Source organism: Oxyura jamaicensis, chromosome 4, assembly GCF_011077185.1.
Source record: "Oxyura jamaicensis isolate SHBP4307 breed ruddy duck chromosome 4, BPBGC_Ojam_1.0, whole genome shotgun sequence".
NCBI lineage: Eukaryota > Metazoa > Chordata > Aves > Anseriformes > Anatidae > Oxyura > Oxyura jamaicensis.
This window is the reverse complement of record NC_048896.1, coordinates 30,412,305-30,426,439: the sequence shown is the minus strand read 5'-3', so window position 1 is coordinate 30,426,439 and position 14,135 is coordinate 30,412,305. Positions and strand designations below refer to the sequence as shown.

The 14,135-nt window shown below is 33.8% G+C and overlaps 1 protein-coding gene across 2 annotated transcripts in view; it reads left to right on the top strand.

Annotated features, from left to right (window-relative positions):
- The window catches only part of SPOCK3 (SPARC (osteonectin), cwcv and kazal like domains proteoglycan 3), a 189,621-nt gene extending 180,188 nt beyond the window's left edge, over positions 1-9,433 (top strand). For both annotated transcript variants that reach the window (XM_035323985.1, XM_035323984.1), the window contains 3 exons: positions 4,818-4,880; positions 6,077-6,214; positions 7,268-9,433. In XM_035323985.1, the coding sequence (XP_035179876.1) occupies positions 4,818-4,880; positions 6,077-6,214; positions 7,268-7,440 (374 nt within the window). In that variant the 3' untranslated portion in view covers positions 7,441-9,433. The remainder of the gene's footprint in view (positions 1-4,817; positions 4,881-6,076; positions 6,215-7,267) is intronic.
- Positions 9,434-14,135: the final 4,702 nt, after the last annotated feature.

The window sequence follows — 14,135 nt, the reverse complement described above, 5'->3', positions numbered from 1 at the left end:
GTATCATCAGTGTTGTAAATAAAGTGAAATCTTACTCATTTCCAAGTCCTGTCAATCCTTTCACATTAAACATGAGCTCCATCCCTCTGAATTAACACTGTCAACAAAATCGATCTTCTTTTTTTCTGAAGGTATAAAGAGAGAAAATGCTTATAGTCTTCTTTTGTTATTTCTTGTTTTCTTGCACAACTGTCAAGCTTCTTGCACAACTGTCAAACTTCCTAGTATGAGTGACCCACTGAATTCTCTAATCGTAATTGTAGCATTCTGCTAAATCTTTTAATATCTTTGTATTTGGCTTTTACTTTATTGAATAATCTAAATAAATTCTTTAACAAGACCTTTGCTGTAAGTTGCAAAGAAGTGGCTAGGTATAGAAATTCAGTTAATATTAGAAATTAAGTTAATATTAACAGAAAGCTTCAGGTCATGTAGACAGCTATCTGTATTCATCGAACTTCATAGGTGTTTTCTCGGCAAATACACAGTTTTACTAGAAATGCTGTTGACTAACCAGGTTCAAAGTGAATACAAAGTTTTAATCAACAATATGTATCATAGGAGGATAGAAATTATATTATGCTATTTTTTAAAATACTTTATTTTTTATTTGCTTAAGTCAACATCTGAAAAGACCTCTTACTCTTTGATTTTAGCTTACCAGAGCAAGACTGTCAGTATTAGACAATTATTTGATCTCTTCTTCATTCTTTCTTTTTGCTTTAGGTTTCTTGTGTTGAGTTAGAGTACACTAGACCCCTTATTGCACATTAATCCCAAATTCTCATCAATACAAGCAATTTCTTAGAATACTAAAATTACATCTGTCTTGCTCAAAAAATCTCCCTGTAACAACAGTACCACCTTGACTGATGCTTAAATTCTTACTTAGGTTTCAGTGGTGCTCCTTTCATTTTTTCTTGGCCTTACTCTTCTCTTAGTGTAGTTTAGCATTTCTGAGGTATATCCAAGACACTATAATGCATTTTTGCAATACTTCAGAATTTGCACTTTGCCAGTGCTCTGCTTTCTTCCTGTATGTTTCAGTCTGTGTTGCCCTCTAGTTCCACCTACAAATTTTGCAAGTGCTTCAGAATTCATTTTCTTAGGTCTTTGATGCCAACTTAACACTTCAGTGCTTGTCTAAATGCTGAGGCACTTGCTCTGTTGGCCTTTTTATAGGTTGAATTTCTTTCTGTCAGTACTTCATCATTATTACAGCCTTGTTTTTGTTGCCTCACTGCTTGAAAATAGAGTAGGAGAGTACCCAATTTTACCAGGAATATTAATGTTTGGAACATAAGCATCTCTTAACTGCAGGCCTCTGCATGTGTCTATTAGTCTAGCATTTCTCTGGATGCCTTTTTCCTACAGGCTTTTCTGTCTATCAGGGATGAAAGACTACTTCATGACTTTGAAACTAGTCCGTCTTGCAGAATAATGATAATTATTGTGATTTGTATTTGTTACATCAGTCTCTTGAGATCACAGGGCATTAAATATGATTATAGATGCTTCTAAAGGTGTAATGTGCCCTGCCACATAACTGAAGTTCCCAGGAAGATTTCTTGAAGTGCAGTATTGACTGCTTCAAATCCCTATAACTAGAACCTCCAATGTCCTAGAACAATTATAAATACTTGACCCTGAGCAGAGGCAAGACATAACATGGCAGCCTTATCTGCAGTAGAACATATGTCAAAAACTAGGGGATCTGCCAAATATTATCTACTTGATAGATGGAAAATCACTGTTTTGTAATTTAATAAGATGGAGCATCTGTGAAAGCTGGAGACCCACATTTTGAGTACCAGTTCCTTTAGGCATTTCTGTTAAAAATTCCAGTCATTCTTTGTCAAATCTATGAGTTTTACTCCTGTTGCTCTGTTAATGTGCCTCTTTTTGGTAAACCAAAGCCTAACTGTACAAGCCTTGCATCACCTCTTGACACAACTGAATAACGATGTCTCAAGGGCCAGTATTAATAATATGGGATGCTCTGGTGTGCATCAGCACTTCAAGCACTGAAGAACTGTGGATGGCTGTTAAGCGGTTCATGAAACACTCATAATAATGCAGTCATAATGTCAGAAATATAATTCCTGCCAGATTTGTTTAAGTAGAAATAAGGATGGAGATGATTAGGTCTCTTATTCAGATAATCAGAAAGATTTTTCTGATGTCAGGATTGTTTCAGTCTCAATGGAGACAATAGCAATGATTTTGTACAGAGTAAGTCTCCTTAGCTCAAGATTCCCAAAGGTTATGCAGTTATGCTGCCTTTGTATTGAAGTAAGTTCAGAAATAAAAAAAAAAAAAAAAAGCTTTCCCAAAATCAGGAACTGACTGGAAAATACAAATTACCATTTGGGGAGGGATTAAAAATTATATGCTATGGATCAAAAGGAATTGGTTGAGCTTTCATCATGCCATTCTCTCGTTAAGCATTGTTAAGAATTTTTTGCCATTTTTATTGTGAGAAGCAAAACTTAAATGTGAATCTCAAAGACCTAGCCTCTGTGAAGAATTTTGGGTAAGTAACTTTCTCATATTGCATTGATACCATTTGATTAGTGGTGTTCCTGTTTTTAATTACAGCAACAAAGATTTATAGCTGAAAATAAAGGATTTTTGTTTAGGCATAGGCCGTCATTTTTACATTTAAATGATAGTGCTCATAAATGCAACTTTGTTTCTAATTCAAGATTTTATTTTCATAGAACAAAATACCTGTATTTTTCTTGTTAGACTAGTTCTCCTCCTTCAGCATATTTCCCATCTTCCCTGATAGATCCTTCTAGCCTCTGGTACTTCTATGCATGAATGACCGTCATTATTTGATTTTAGAGTAATTGGAAATATCTTTTCTTTGAGAAATAATTTATCGTTAGAATGTTGTCAATACAGCTGTGTGGAAAACTAATACATTGCTAAACAATTAAAATCTTAACTCTTTAAATATCAGGAAAGACAGAAACATTTGTTTTTTTAAAGTTGCTGAAAATTTCTGGCATAATAGTGAGCACGGTCATCATCAAAGTACTTCTTACACCAAGAAATGTATAACTTTATATAACTTCAGCAGATATTCAAAGAGTGAAAACACAATACCCACCTAACAATGCCAGGTACTAGTTGTTTTGAAGGGTAATTTTCTCATTATCTGGAAAGACATTCCCTGAATTTTATTCTGGCACTAAGACTCCTGTGAACAATATTTTGCCTTAACTCCGAAAACAATAATTATGACTTTAACGTGAAAGCCAAATCCACTAGAGTTGAGGGCACTCTAAACTTTTATGTCTTTAAATGTATGAGATACATATATAGCATTTAAAACATAAAGCCAAAAGAAATTAACAGTCTGTTCTCAGTGAGGTGTTATTACTGTGTTCCAGTTTCTATTTATCCAGTTAGATAAGAACTCATGAATAAAACCAAAGGCCTATTGGTATATCTAGGCTAAGCCAACCAAGAGGCTCTGTGTTCACCAGAAATATATTTTGATCCACGGTTACTCTATTTATTTGTCACTAGTGTTTGAGCATTTCCACAAGAAAAATATCCTCAGGTTTTATAATGTATTCTTGCCATTCCTGAACTTCTTTGTGCATCCTGTGCTTGTCCCACCTACATCTTAAATTCTTTCTCATTTGGCTAAATAGTGTTTTCCTTTAGAAGAATTCAGGAAAGGCTGATTTGAACTTTCACCTCTCAAGTGATTTTTTTTATTACCCTACATAGTGATTGATTCCTGGTCTAAGTGTGTACTTAGTCAATAAGCTATGCCAATCTTACTGATCTTTTAAGTAACTTATTTTTTTTCTGTGTACACGGACAAAAGTAGTTTCAGAAGGCAACCTTGAGTTACTTGCATTGGAAAGATGTATTATAAATAACTGGTCTGCTAAAATGAAAAAAATGAATGTAATATTCATAGCATGGGAGTTGTTAGTGAGTTGTTATCAGAATGTTGTCTTGGAACAGTGTAAATTAAAGACACAAGTGAATAGTATTACTTCTGATTCAGACTGTTACCACAAAAGCATCTCTTATTCTAATGTAGTACACTGTATTAGTGTTCAAAGATACATATTTCCTTCCCATTCATGGGACATAGTCAGACTTGCTTTTATGGAGAGTAGAAAATTAAATTCAGAATTTAACTAAGCTATAGCTCTGAACAATGGAAAACCGAATTTTAATAACTTCTGCATCTTACAGACATCTAAAGTCTGGTCAGTTTTTAACTTTGCTGAACATAGGGTTTTGGATCCCTTGGGTTCTGTCTTTAATTATTGCAATAAAACCACAGTCCTTCAAATTTCAGTGAAGAAATTCTTATTTTATTAATATAATGTGTGAAGTACAAAACTTCAACATGACTTCTAACAAAGACAAAAGGGAAAGAATTGAAAGAGCCATCCCACTTATAGCCAGTACTTGAGGCAAGCTTCAAAGTCACCCTTAGATCTCTGTAGACTGATAAAGTAGGGTACGATAGAGTTACTATTTCAGTCTAGCATTCTTCAGTCCTCCAGACTAGTAACCAGATATTCAATTACAGATGGGTTAACTGGGAGTGGCCTTCTGCACAAATCCATGATGATGATCTGTTTCATAATTTCGGAGCTGTAGCAAGCTGGAGTAATTCTTTTCTTTCAGAGTTTAGGATGTGACTACTAGTCCAGGATCTGTACCTTTCTTAAGATCAGTAGTTAGACAGACCTTAGAATGTAGCAAACCATGAAAACCTAATCATATGCTTTCTTCCTAGATACAGTGTAATCTGTTCAACATTTTTCATGTCATTTTAGACCCACCTTGCCAGACAGAGCTCAGCAACATTCAGAAGCAGCAAGGAGGAAAGAAGATCCTAGGTGAGCCATAGATCATTCTTTTGAAGGTTTTATTGCTTGCATAAATAACCCTAGTGAAACAGCAACATAAAATCAATATTAATCCAACAAAGATAGACTGCAATAAATTCTAGCAACAAAATTTGTGAAGTTTTTGAAAGCTATTAAACTTGGTTTTATTACCTTACCTAACAAAAGATATTACGTCTCTTCTGTTATCCTAATAGAAAGTACGTTTTTTCAGTTATAGAAGGGACAGTCTAAGGCACTCCTAAATTAGTATCTCTGCTGATCTTTACCTGTAATATTCTTTAAGTAATTTAAAACTTTGTTTTGAATCAGTTTATGCTGTATTAATATTACTAAAATGTAGGGTAAAACTGCACTTTACCCTTTTCAACTGTATGAAAGCTGCAATAAAAGGCTTAGTCCAAAGTAATCAAAACTTTATTTCTGCTAAGTATGGTTTCAAACAATAACTGTGCACTTCAAAATGTTTTCAGATTCATGTTTTGTACATTGTCATTTGTCTAAATTTTATGTTTCTTTCAAAAAGTCTCTGTTCCTTTCAAATGAGGAACCGTGACTTACTCAGCCTTAGGAAAGTCACTGCCTCACTAAATAAGTTTATGATTGTGTCTCTAGTACTGTTGGTGGGGGACCATTTTAGCTTAGAGTCTAATTTGCATAGGTATTATGTCTATAAAATGCAAATTTACCTTTTTTTTCACATTTATTGTTGAGAAAATGCTGTGTTACACTACATTTATCTTCTATGGTGGAATAAATATTGTGGGTAACTAAAAGGGTTATTACATATATATATATATTAAAAAAAAAAAAAAACTACTAAGCCTAGTAACAGATAGTTTGTTAGTCTGGGAAGCCTAATCCGTATTATTCAGACTTCTTTGCACTCTGCTGATTATAGAAAATCCCATTCAGAGTTGTGAGCTACGTCCCATTCCTCAGCATGCAGCAAAGATCTCAGCTAAAACATTCAAGGAGTAAGGAATGTGTATCACAGGATCAATGAAAAATTTTAAGAAAGATTGTCCACTCTTTTTCTTGAAGGCAGTCCAAGGCTGGTATCTGTCACTTGTAAACCAGTCAGTGGAGAATTTGGAATGAGGAAATAGCAAAAGGTAGTTATTTTCTGCTGTGATTGTTTGGCCAAAGGGCAATTAATGTTCTTATTCAATATTTATATATCACAGGGCAATATATCCCCATATGTGATGAAGATGGGTATTACAAACCAAGTCAGTGCCATGGAAGTGTAGGGCAATGTTGGTGTGTTGACAGATATGGCAATGAGGTAACGGGATCCAGAACAAATGGTGCAGCAGAATGTGGTAAGTTATGAACCTTGCATGGACTTTGGTTTAAAGGTATTACTTTGATTTCCAACCGGGCTACATTTCTTCAGTAACAACAGGCGTGGGATGCAACTACATTAATTTTATGTAAATATAATCTGTGCTTTTTATTACTTCATTATTTTTTGCACTCATATTACTGTGTCAGCTATTAATAGACCTCATATATGGGCTTGGCATAGTGTATATAAACCTAGGGAAAATTAATTATCTAGACTAGCATTATACAAGTCCAAGAATGCTTGATGAGATCCCTTTGGGTAATCAGTATGCTAGTTAATTCAATTTGACATTTTTTTCAGTTTGTTTGAAAGAATTGCCAAAAGTTCCTAGCACACCAAGTCTTCCCTTGCTTTTCACAGAATCACAGAATAGTCTAGGTTGGAAGAGACCTCCAAGATCACCGAGTCCAACCTCTTTTCCCTTCCAATGCCCTATGACTTCCAGGAACTTCCATGTCGCCACTATTTTATGTCCCAGACATCAAAAATAGCAATAAAATATTTTTATTAGCATTACTCCTTTTCCCTTCCTTTGCAACAGAAGAACATAGCCTGAAACATAGGGTAGATTTAACACAGTATTTGGCGTACCTATTCATTTTCCATCTAATCCAGAATACTTTCTGAATAAATGTACAGTTCTAGATAGTTAAAGATAATATGTAAAAGCTGAACAGTGTATGGTATATATCATCACTAGTCCTTATTGTGAACTGTAAGTTGGTCTTAAACCTCATTCAGGGTTTCCTGGCACTCAGTATAGTTCCACAGATCGATGAAATTCATCTCCTTTACTTAACATTCAAAAATTCATCCCTACTGAAGAAGGGTTTCTTTTAAGACAAAAGATTATTGATGTTGTTTAAGTTTTGTTTCTGTCACAATGTTTAGTTTAAAATAGGTAATTTTCTTAAAATTATATTTTATTTTGTGTCTTATACATATTGCACTATAAATATGATATATATTGTATTAGCAATAATGTAGTGTATTTTGTGTCTTTTGTATAACTATCATACCTTTTTAGCTATTGATTTAGAGACTTCAGGTGATTTTGCCTCTGGTGATTTCCATGACTGGACAGATGATGAAGATGATGAAGACGAAATAATGAATGATGAAGATGAAATTGAAGATGATGATGAAGATGAAGGAGATGATGACGTAGATGATGACGATGATCATGATGGATATATTTGATGATATTAGGAGGGTCAATGAATCGTACCTTTCTAAAATTCACAAGATGACATTTCATAAAATCCCTTTGCTCTTCAAGATCAAAAGGATTCTAACAAATGTGTATATTTTGTATGATTATTTCAAACATTGCAGCTGGAGTCATAGACTTTTTTTTTGTTTAAATAAGAAATACTACGTGCTTTTGAGTTTTTAAATGCCTTTGCGCTGAAGAAAATGCATTGGAAGTGTAGTTAGAAGAAGGAAATGTTATGTGCTACTGAACATATAAATGTGCAAAACACGCTATAAAAACAACCAGTCTTTTTAAAACTTATGTGAGAAGTTATTTGCCCGTACTTGGAACTGTGTGTCCTCTTCAGGACAAATAATGTAACCTAACTTTTGTCAGGCACTGCAGGCTTTGCAAATTGCCTGTTTAATACATCAAAATGTATTATGGTAGAAAAGCATTGGTACGCAAGTAGCATCTTACCAGCCTTTAATTAACCAAAGGTATGGAGAAAAATTGACAGAAGAATTGACAGAAAAATTGAAGAAATGAAGCAAAGTCCTTGTTTGTGTTTGCATTTGTAGTTAAGTTTTTTAATATTAAGTGGCTAGGTTATTGAAAGGATTTTTCTAAAGCAGTAGCATGGACAAGCACCAACTCTGTAAATCTAACATCTTCTTATCCCTCCTTCTTTTTTTTTTTTTTCTTTCTTTCATGTCAAAGTCATGTAGGCTTTATTGTTATTTACTCAAGCATCACTTCGCCCATTGTTGTTTCTCTGTATTTCTCTCTGATCAGATTACTGAAGTATTTTACATGGGGAAAAAATGCTTAAAACTGTATTACCTTTATACATGACTGTAAGTCAGAGTATTGACACTTGCCCCCAGCATAGTTTTTAAGAAGTGTATAATTATACTTTTTATTTTCTTAATTCAGGAAATAGTTTTGCATCTTTATCTAAATTCATGTTGTTCTCTGTTACTAGTGCAGAAACTTAGAGAACGTATTGTAAAGGTGCCTTGCAAAATAGAGATAGAGAGGTTATAGCATGCATACCAGTATAGGATGTTAGGCAATAGCTAAGCACACCCAGTTACCAAATTAATACCAGTATAGGTACTGCTGCTGGAATGAAGAAAATGGATTTTTTTTTTTTCTATTGTTATGTAATTACCACGTGGACTAGATTATAATTATTGTGTAGAGTAGCACTTAAGATTTGACTGTAGAGAAAATTTCTTTAATCACTGTATTTATGTTAGCATGTTAATTAATTGTGTAGACATTTTGGGACTCCACCATCTTAATTCATATCATATCTATTGCTTTCTGTCCACAATAAAGTTGACATGACCTGTATAATGTAATACTACAGGTTGTATAATTTCAAAACTGGATCACTGGTTTCCCATCATTAATTAAAAGGAAAATCAGTTTATTTGAATTAATTTCTACACATTAAATACTAAATTTAATGTTTATCCTATGTAATATTGAAAAGTATAATGCATTTTCTTTTTTACCGTTTCTGTATAGTTTGCAAAATAAAGACTCTTGTAACCAAATTTCTACCAGCATAGCCCATCATTTTGACTTTTTACAAGGTTTGAAATTTTGAAACAGGAAGAATTCATGCTTTAGTTACATTTCACCTACAAAAATATGTATTTGTTTGTATTAAAAACATTTATCAATATTTTATTTCTAGTAAGTAATTTTAGATTGAGGCAAAATCCATAAGGAAAATTCATTTTTCTGTATTTTTCTGTACATTTGTTACGTACTTTTGTGACATTGTCTTCATTACATAGTGAAGGGAGGCATACTTCCTTTCAAACTAATTCATAATTTGTGGGGTATAGTTGTATTATTTTCTTAAATAAAAGTCGTTAAGAGTTTACCATTCTGATACAATGGGATTTTATCAGAGAACAGTTTCTTATGGCTGAAATTAACTGATATATAATTTGATTTTAAATAAAGAACCTAAAGATAAAACGTTGTCATTATTGCCTGATGTAACAAATACTTCTATTTCTTTTGTGATGTGACAAATGGTCACTAGCTGACAAAGTTAAAATGCATTTCATTAAAACCTGTGACTTAGGGAATTAAAGTATGAAAAGAGAATTCATAATTTATTTAGCCTATTGGGATTACAGTACGAAGACCTTCTAAAGTGAAAGAAGAGCATGAAAGAGGCTTGTATTCTTTATTCCCTGAAAATTTCTCATTGAACTGGAAGAGGAGGACTGGCTTGGATTTTAATCCTTGATTATGACAGCTATCTATCGTAGAAGTCAGAAATAAGTCTAGATAGCTAAACTTATTAAAGAACAGTGACAGTGAAGATTCAGGGTCATTTCTGAGAATTTTTTGTGGTCAAAATCTAAAATAGCAAAACCAAAAACATAAATTGTTTCTTATTCATGAGGAAAAGCTAGAGAAGAGATGAATAATGTGAGACTTCCTTTGAAAATGTAGCTAAGTGTGGATCGGTATTATGGAGCTGGATTTGCTTTCACGGGACCAAATGAATTGGGAGCTACTGCAGCATTAAAGAAATGCATGAAATCAGGAGCAGGTAGAGCAAATGAAGGCAATGCCTAAAAATATATAATAATGAAATTAATATGCCATTCAAAATCTTCTTTCCATCACATCCAAGAATTTTCACAGTGTGTCCCTGTGAGTACAGTCAGGCAGAAGGCGATAGCGAATCCTTGATTTTAAAACTTCATTATTTTTATGAGTCACTGTCATTTAATTTTTTTTTTCTTGATCTTACAGTTGTGCACATATATATTATAGATATGCAAAGATATGGATATAAATTTGGAGATTTTTCAGACAGTGATTAATCTTTGTACTTAACTGAGAATATGTGAAAATGTATTTCCCATATTCACTGAAAAGTAAGGAATACTGTATTCAATGAAATTAATTATTATATAATCTGCCAAGGAAATTTAATTTTTTTCTCATCAAGCCATATAGATGTGCTTAGTTTAGAACCAAAGGAATTAGTGTCATTAGCTTACTTCTATAAAAACTAGGCTTTTGTACAAGACTGAAGAAGTTGGAACAAAATGACAGTAGAAAAAAAAAATTACTTGCTTTTTACACATGGACAAGTACTGGATTTCTTTTATAAGTATGAAAGAGTCAAGTGCCCAGGTGTAATAATAAAATTATAACAGAAAAATGATTAATTTTACGTTTTATAGGAAAGTTTACAAATGCTTGTATTTACAGGATTTCTTCATTAGAAGAATATAAATATTATTACTAAATGTTTTTAAAAATTGGATTTAGAGCTGTTGCAGCACAAATTCACTTGAAATACAGTAATCATTTTTAGTGTTTTTCTCCCAATATAGCTATAGAAGTAGCAAGTTGTCCACAAGTGTCCACAATTTTATTTCATCTAGTTCACTGAACACTAAGTACTTTGTCACCAATTTTCCATTTGAAGAAACAGATTCAAATAAACATGAAGAAAAATTGGAATTGGTAAGGAAGAATCTCCAACTTAACTAGTTAACTATTTTATTATTTATGATAAATCAGAAGTTAAAAAATAAAAAAAAAACCCACTCCTGAAGGTAATTACTGTACTGTACATGCTGAAGTAATAGTGTAGCCCTTTGTTATGAGTAAAACTCCACTGACACAATGTGACTGTGCTTGATGCACAGGATGAGTGCATTTTGCTAACTTGTTAATTTAACTGGTGAAATGGCAGTAGAAATTACTTTGAACTTAAGGAACTGGGGTGAGAATGGGAAACAGTTCTGCCTACATTAAAAGGTGACACCTCGCCTTGAATTTTTTGTTCTGTTCCAGATGCTAATTGAACCACATCCTGGAAAGGAGGCTACCATACAACATCTGTCTGTCATCCTGAAGGTGAGTTTTATAAATAAAATATGTGTGCCTATTTTGATAAAGAATTTCCATGCTATATTACATAAAGCAGAGTGGTTTACGTCTCTTCACCAGCTTTCCATATAAACCCACAGAAAATTTTGATTAAAATTTCAGAGAATGGTATCTACAAATCTGTCATGCCTGTAACTAGGGTAGTTTATTTTTTCTAGAAGTAGTTGAAATCCATCAGCTAAAATCAAGATGGACAGAGAGATGGCACCATGTCCCTGAGTGCCCATAGCATTTAGTACCATTCATGGCTACTTTGTGAACTATCAACAATCTTGCCAGCAAACTGCAGTCTCCTGAATTAAAACAAAAAACAAACAAACAAAAACACATCACTAAGTTGACCTATCATACTGTTCATGAGGCAAATGCAGTTTAAAAGATCTGGCTAAACATTTTTAAAAAAGGTCTGGCATTGAGTGTTTGTTCCATAGGTCTTTTATTAGCATCAGATACCTGTTTTTAGGAATACCCTCAAACTCCTTCCCCATTTCATAGTTTATGTAGCGTGCTTACTTAAGGACATTTTTTTTGGTGAGTTTGCATTGGCTGCTGGACTTAGTCCTGGTGAAGCAGAGGAAACTGGATCTCTTCTACTATACAGTAACACTTGTATGTCCATGTGCCTGAGGAGGCTGGAGGGCCACGCTAAGATTTATGCAATTTGAGGTGGTGAAATAGTGATTAAAAGAATAAATGACTTTTTTTTTTTTCCAAAGCTAGCAAAGATTACTGATTCTTTATTTAAAAAAAAAAAAAAAAAAAAAAGCTCTTCAGTGAGAGTCTATTTTTGCAGCCATACTACATTTTTCTTCTTTATTGGTAGAGAATAATGCAGTTATCTAAAAGCATGTGACAATTAAGAATCAATTGTTTTGGAACAGCATAAACAAACTTCTTTAGGGCTCACTCAGTTTTACTTCACTTCTTTATGTTCCTTAATGCTGCCCTGATGATAAGCAACTGAAACAAGCTTTAAGAAAAAAATCTGTATTTTTTTGAATTTCTTTATCTGTTTTCTAGTGTAAATATTAATTCTTGATGAGAACAAAATCGACAGGTGACTTTAAAGTTGTCATAAGTATAAATTCAAGCCAAATCTCCCAAAGCAAAACATGACTATAAAAGCACTCTTGGATCATATGAGGCATGTTTTTTTGTTGTTGTTTTTGTTTGTTTGTTTTGTTTTGTTTTCACCAAGGATGAAATAGTTAAAAACTAAGAATTCTTATTTTTCTGTGGCAATACTTGGCAAGTAGAGTTGTACATCTATATGTAAGTGTATGTAATTGTTTTGGGTTGGGCAGTTCTCATGTTTGTTCAGCATGATGAAAAGATTTGTACAAAGTTAATGTCACTGGGCTTTGCCTTCATTGCAATTAATTGACCAAATGAATGCTACAAATTTATATGTTAGTGTAAATTCAAATGAGAGGATGGACTATGTAAAGTGACACTGTAACAGCACAAGATAATAATACCAGTTTCCTGATGTGCAAGTGAACTAGAGTGATAAAGCACTAAAAAGCCAAGTGAGTAGGTCTGGGCGTTCAAATGGTATTCTGTACTGAAAAAATAAATGACTGGTTCATGAATGTTAAACATACAGCTTGAAAACATTACACATGGCCTGTCTCGCATAACCAGCTAAAGACTTGTGTTGATGCGTGGCCTCAGGAATGTGGAAGGAAGACAACTTAAGAGTTGCTGGAGGTTGATGTGTCTAGCTTAGCCTCACTTTGCCCTGCATGTACTAATCAGGAATAGAAAACTTGGGGATCCAACTGGGGTTTGTGACAAGGTTTGTTTTTTTTTTTTCTTTCTGAAGAGCCTATGTCTCTGAAGGCTCTCATCAAATGTGGATTTGAGCGTTTTGGTGTTATGCCAAGGATATGTCCCAAAAACCATTCATAGATTGGTCTTTTCATCCTTTCTATTCAAACGTGAAGCCATAGTTTATGATCAGCCTTTTATTTAGTACCAATTTCTACCTATGCTACATCATGAATACAGGCCAAAACACCTGAGTCATTCAATCCAGTTAGCCTTGTTTCCCACAATTTCCCAAAACACTCAGAAGTGTAGACTAGTTTCCAATGAAAAGAGGGAATTAAGTGTTGAGTAAGGCTGCTTCCTTCATTAGTAAGAGCTCTAGGGTCTGTCCATAGAAATCTGGCTAGCATAAAGAAAGGAGGCTCCTGTTAAAGCACAACAGCTTTAAATGCACTGCTTAAATAAGACTGAATATTGGAATATTGGAATATTTTGCAAAGAAAAGCTACCTAGAGTTTTAATTTATTTGTTCAAAATGTACCTGAATATAAACTTTGCTCATGGGAAGTTGATTTTATTAGTTAAAAGTAAGCAAGCAAATAAATGAATGAACAAACAAAAAAACCAAGGGGAGTGAGCTGGGGAGAAGTAATGCTGTAGGTAAGGCAAATTCAAAGAAAGGTGGCAGAAAGAAGCTCAAGAGAAAAACTAGAATAGATGGTGTTGGCAGCATCTATGTATTTGAGCAGCTGACTCGATCCTATCACTGAGAACAAAATAAGGCACTGAGAATTCTAAGTTCATTGCTTGTGCTGCTCTTTCCCCTCATAAGTGCCCCTGCACGTTTTTGTTAGGCTCTGTAGCATATCATTCACAGCAGAAATTACTTGTGTGTGCTGAGAGCTGTGCAGCTCCCATAGTAGCATCACAGCAGAAGGCATCTGCAGGCAATAACACCATTGAGCAGCCTAGAAGCTGAGAATGTTAC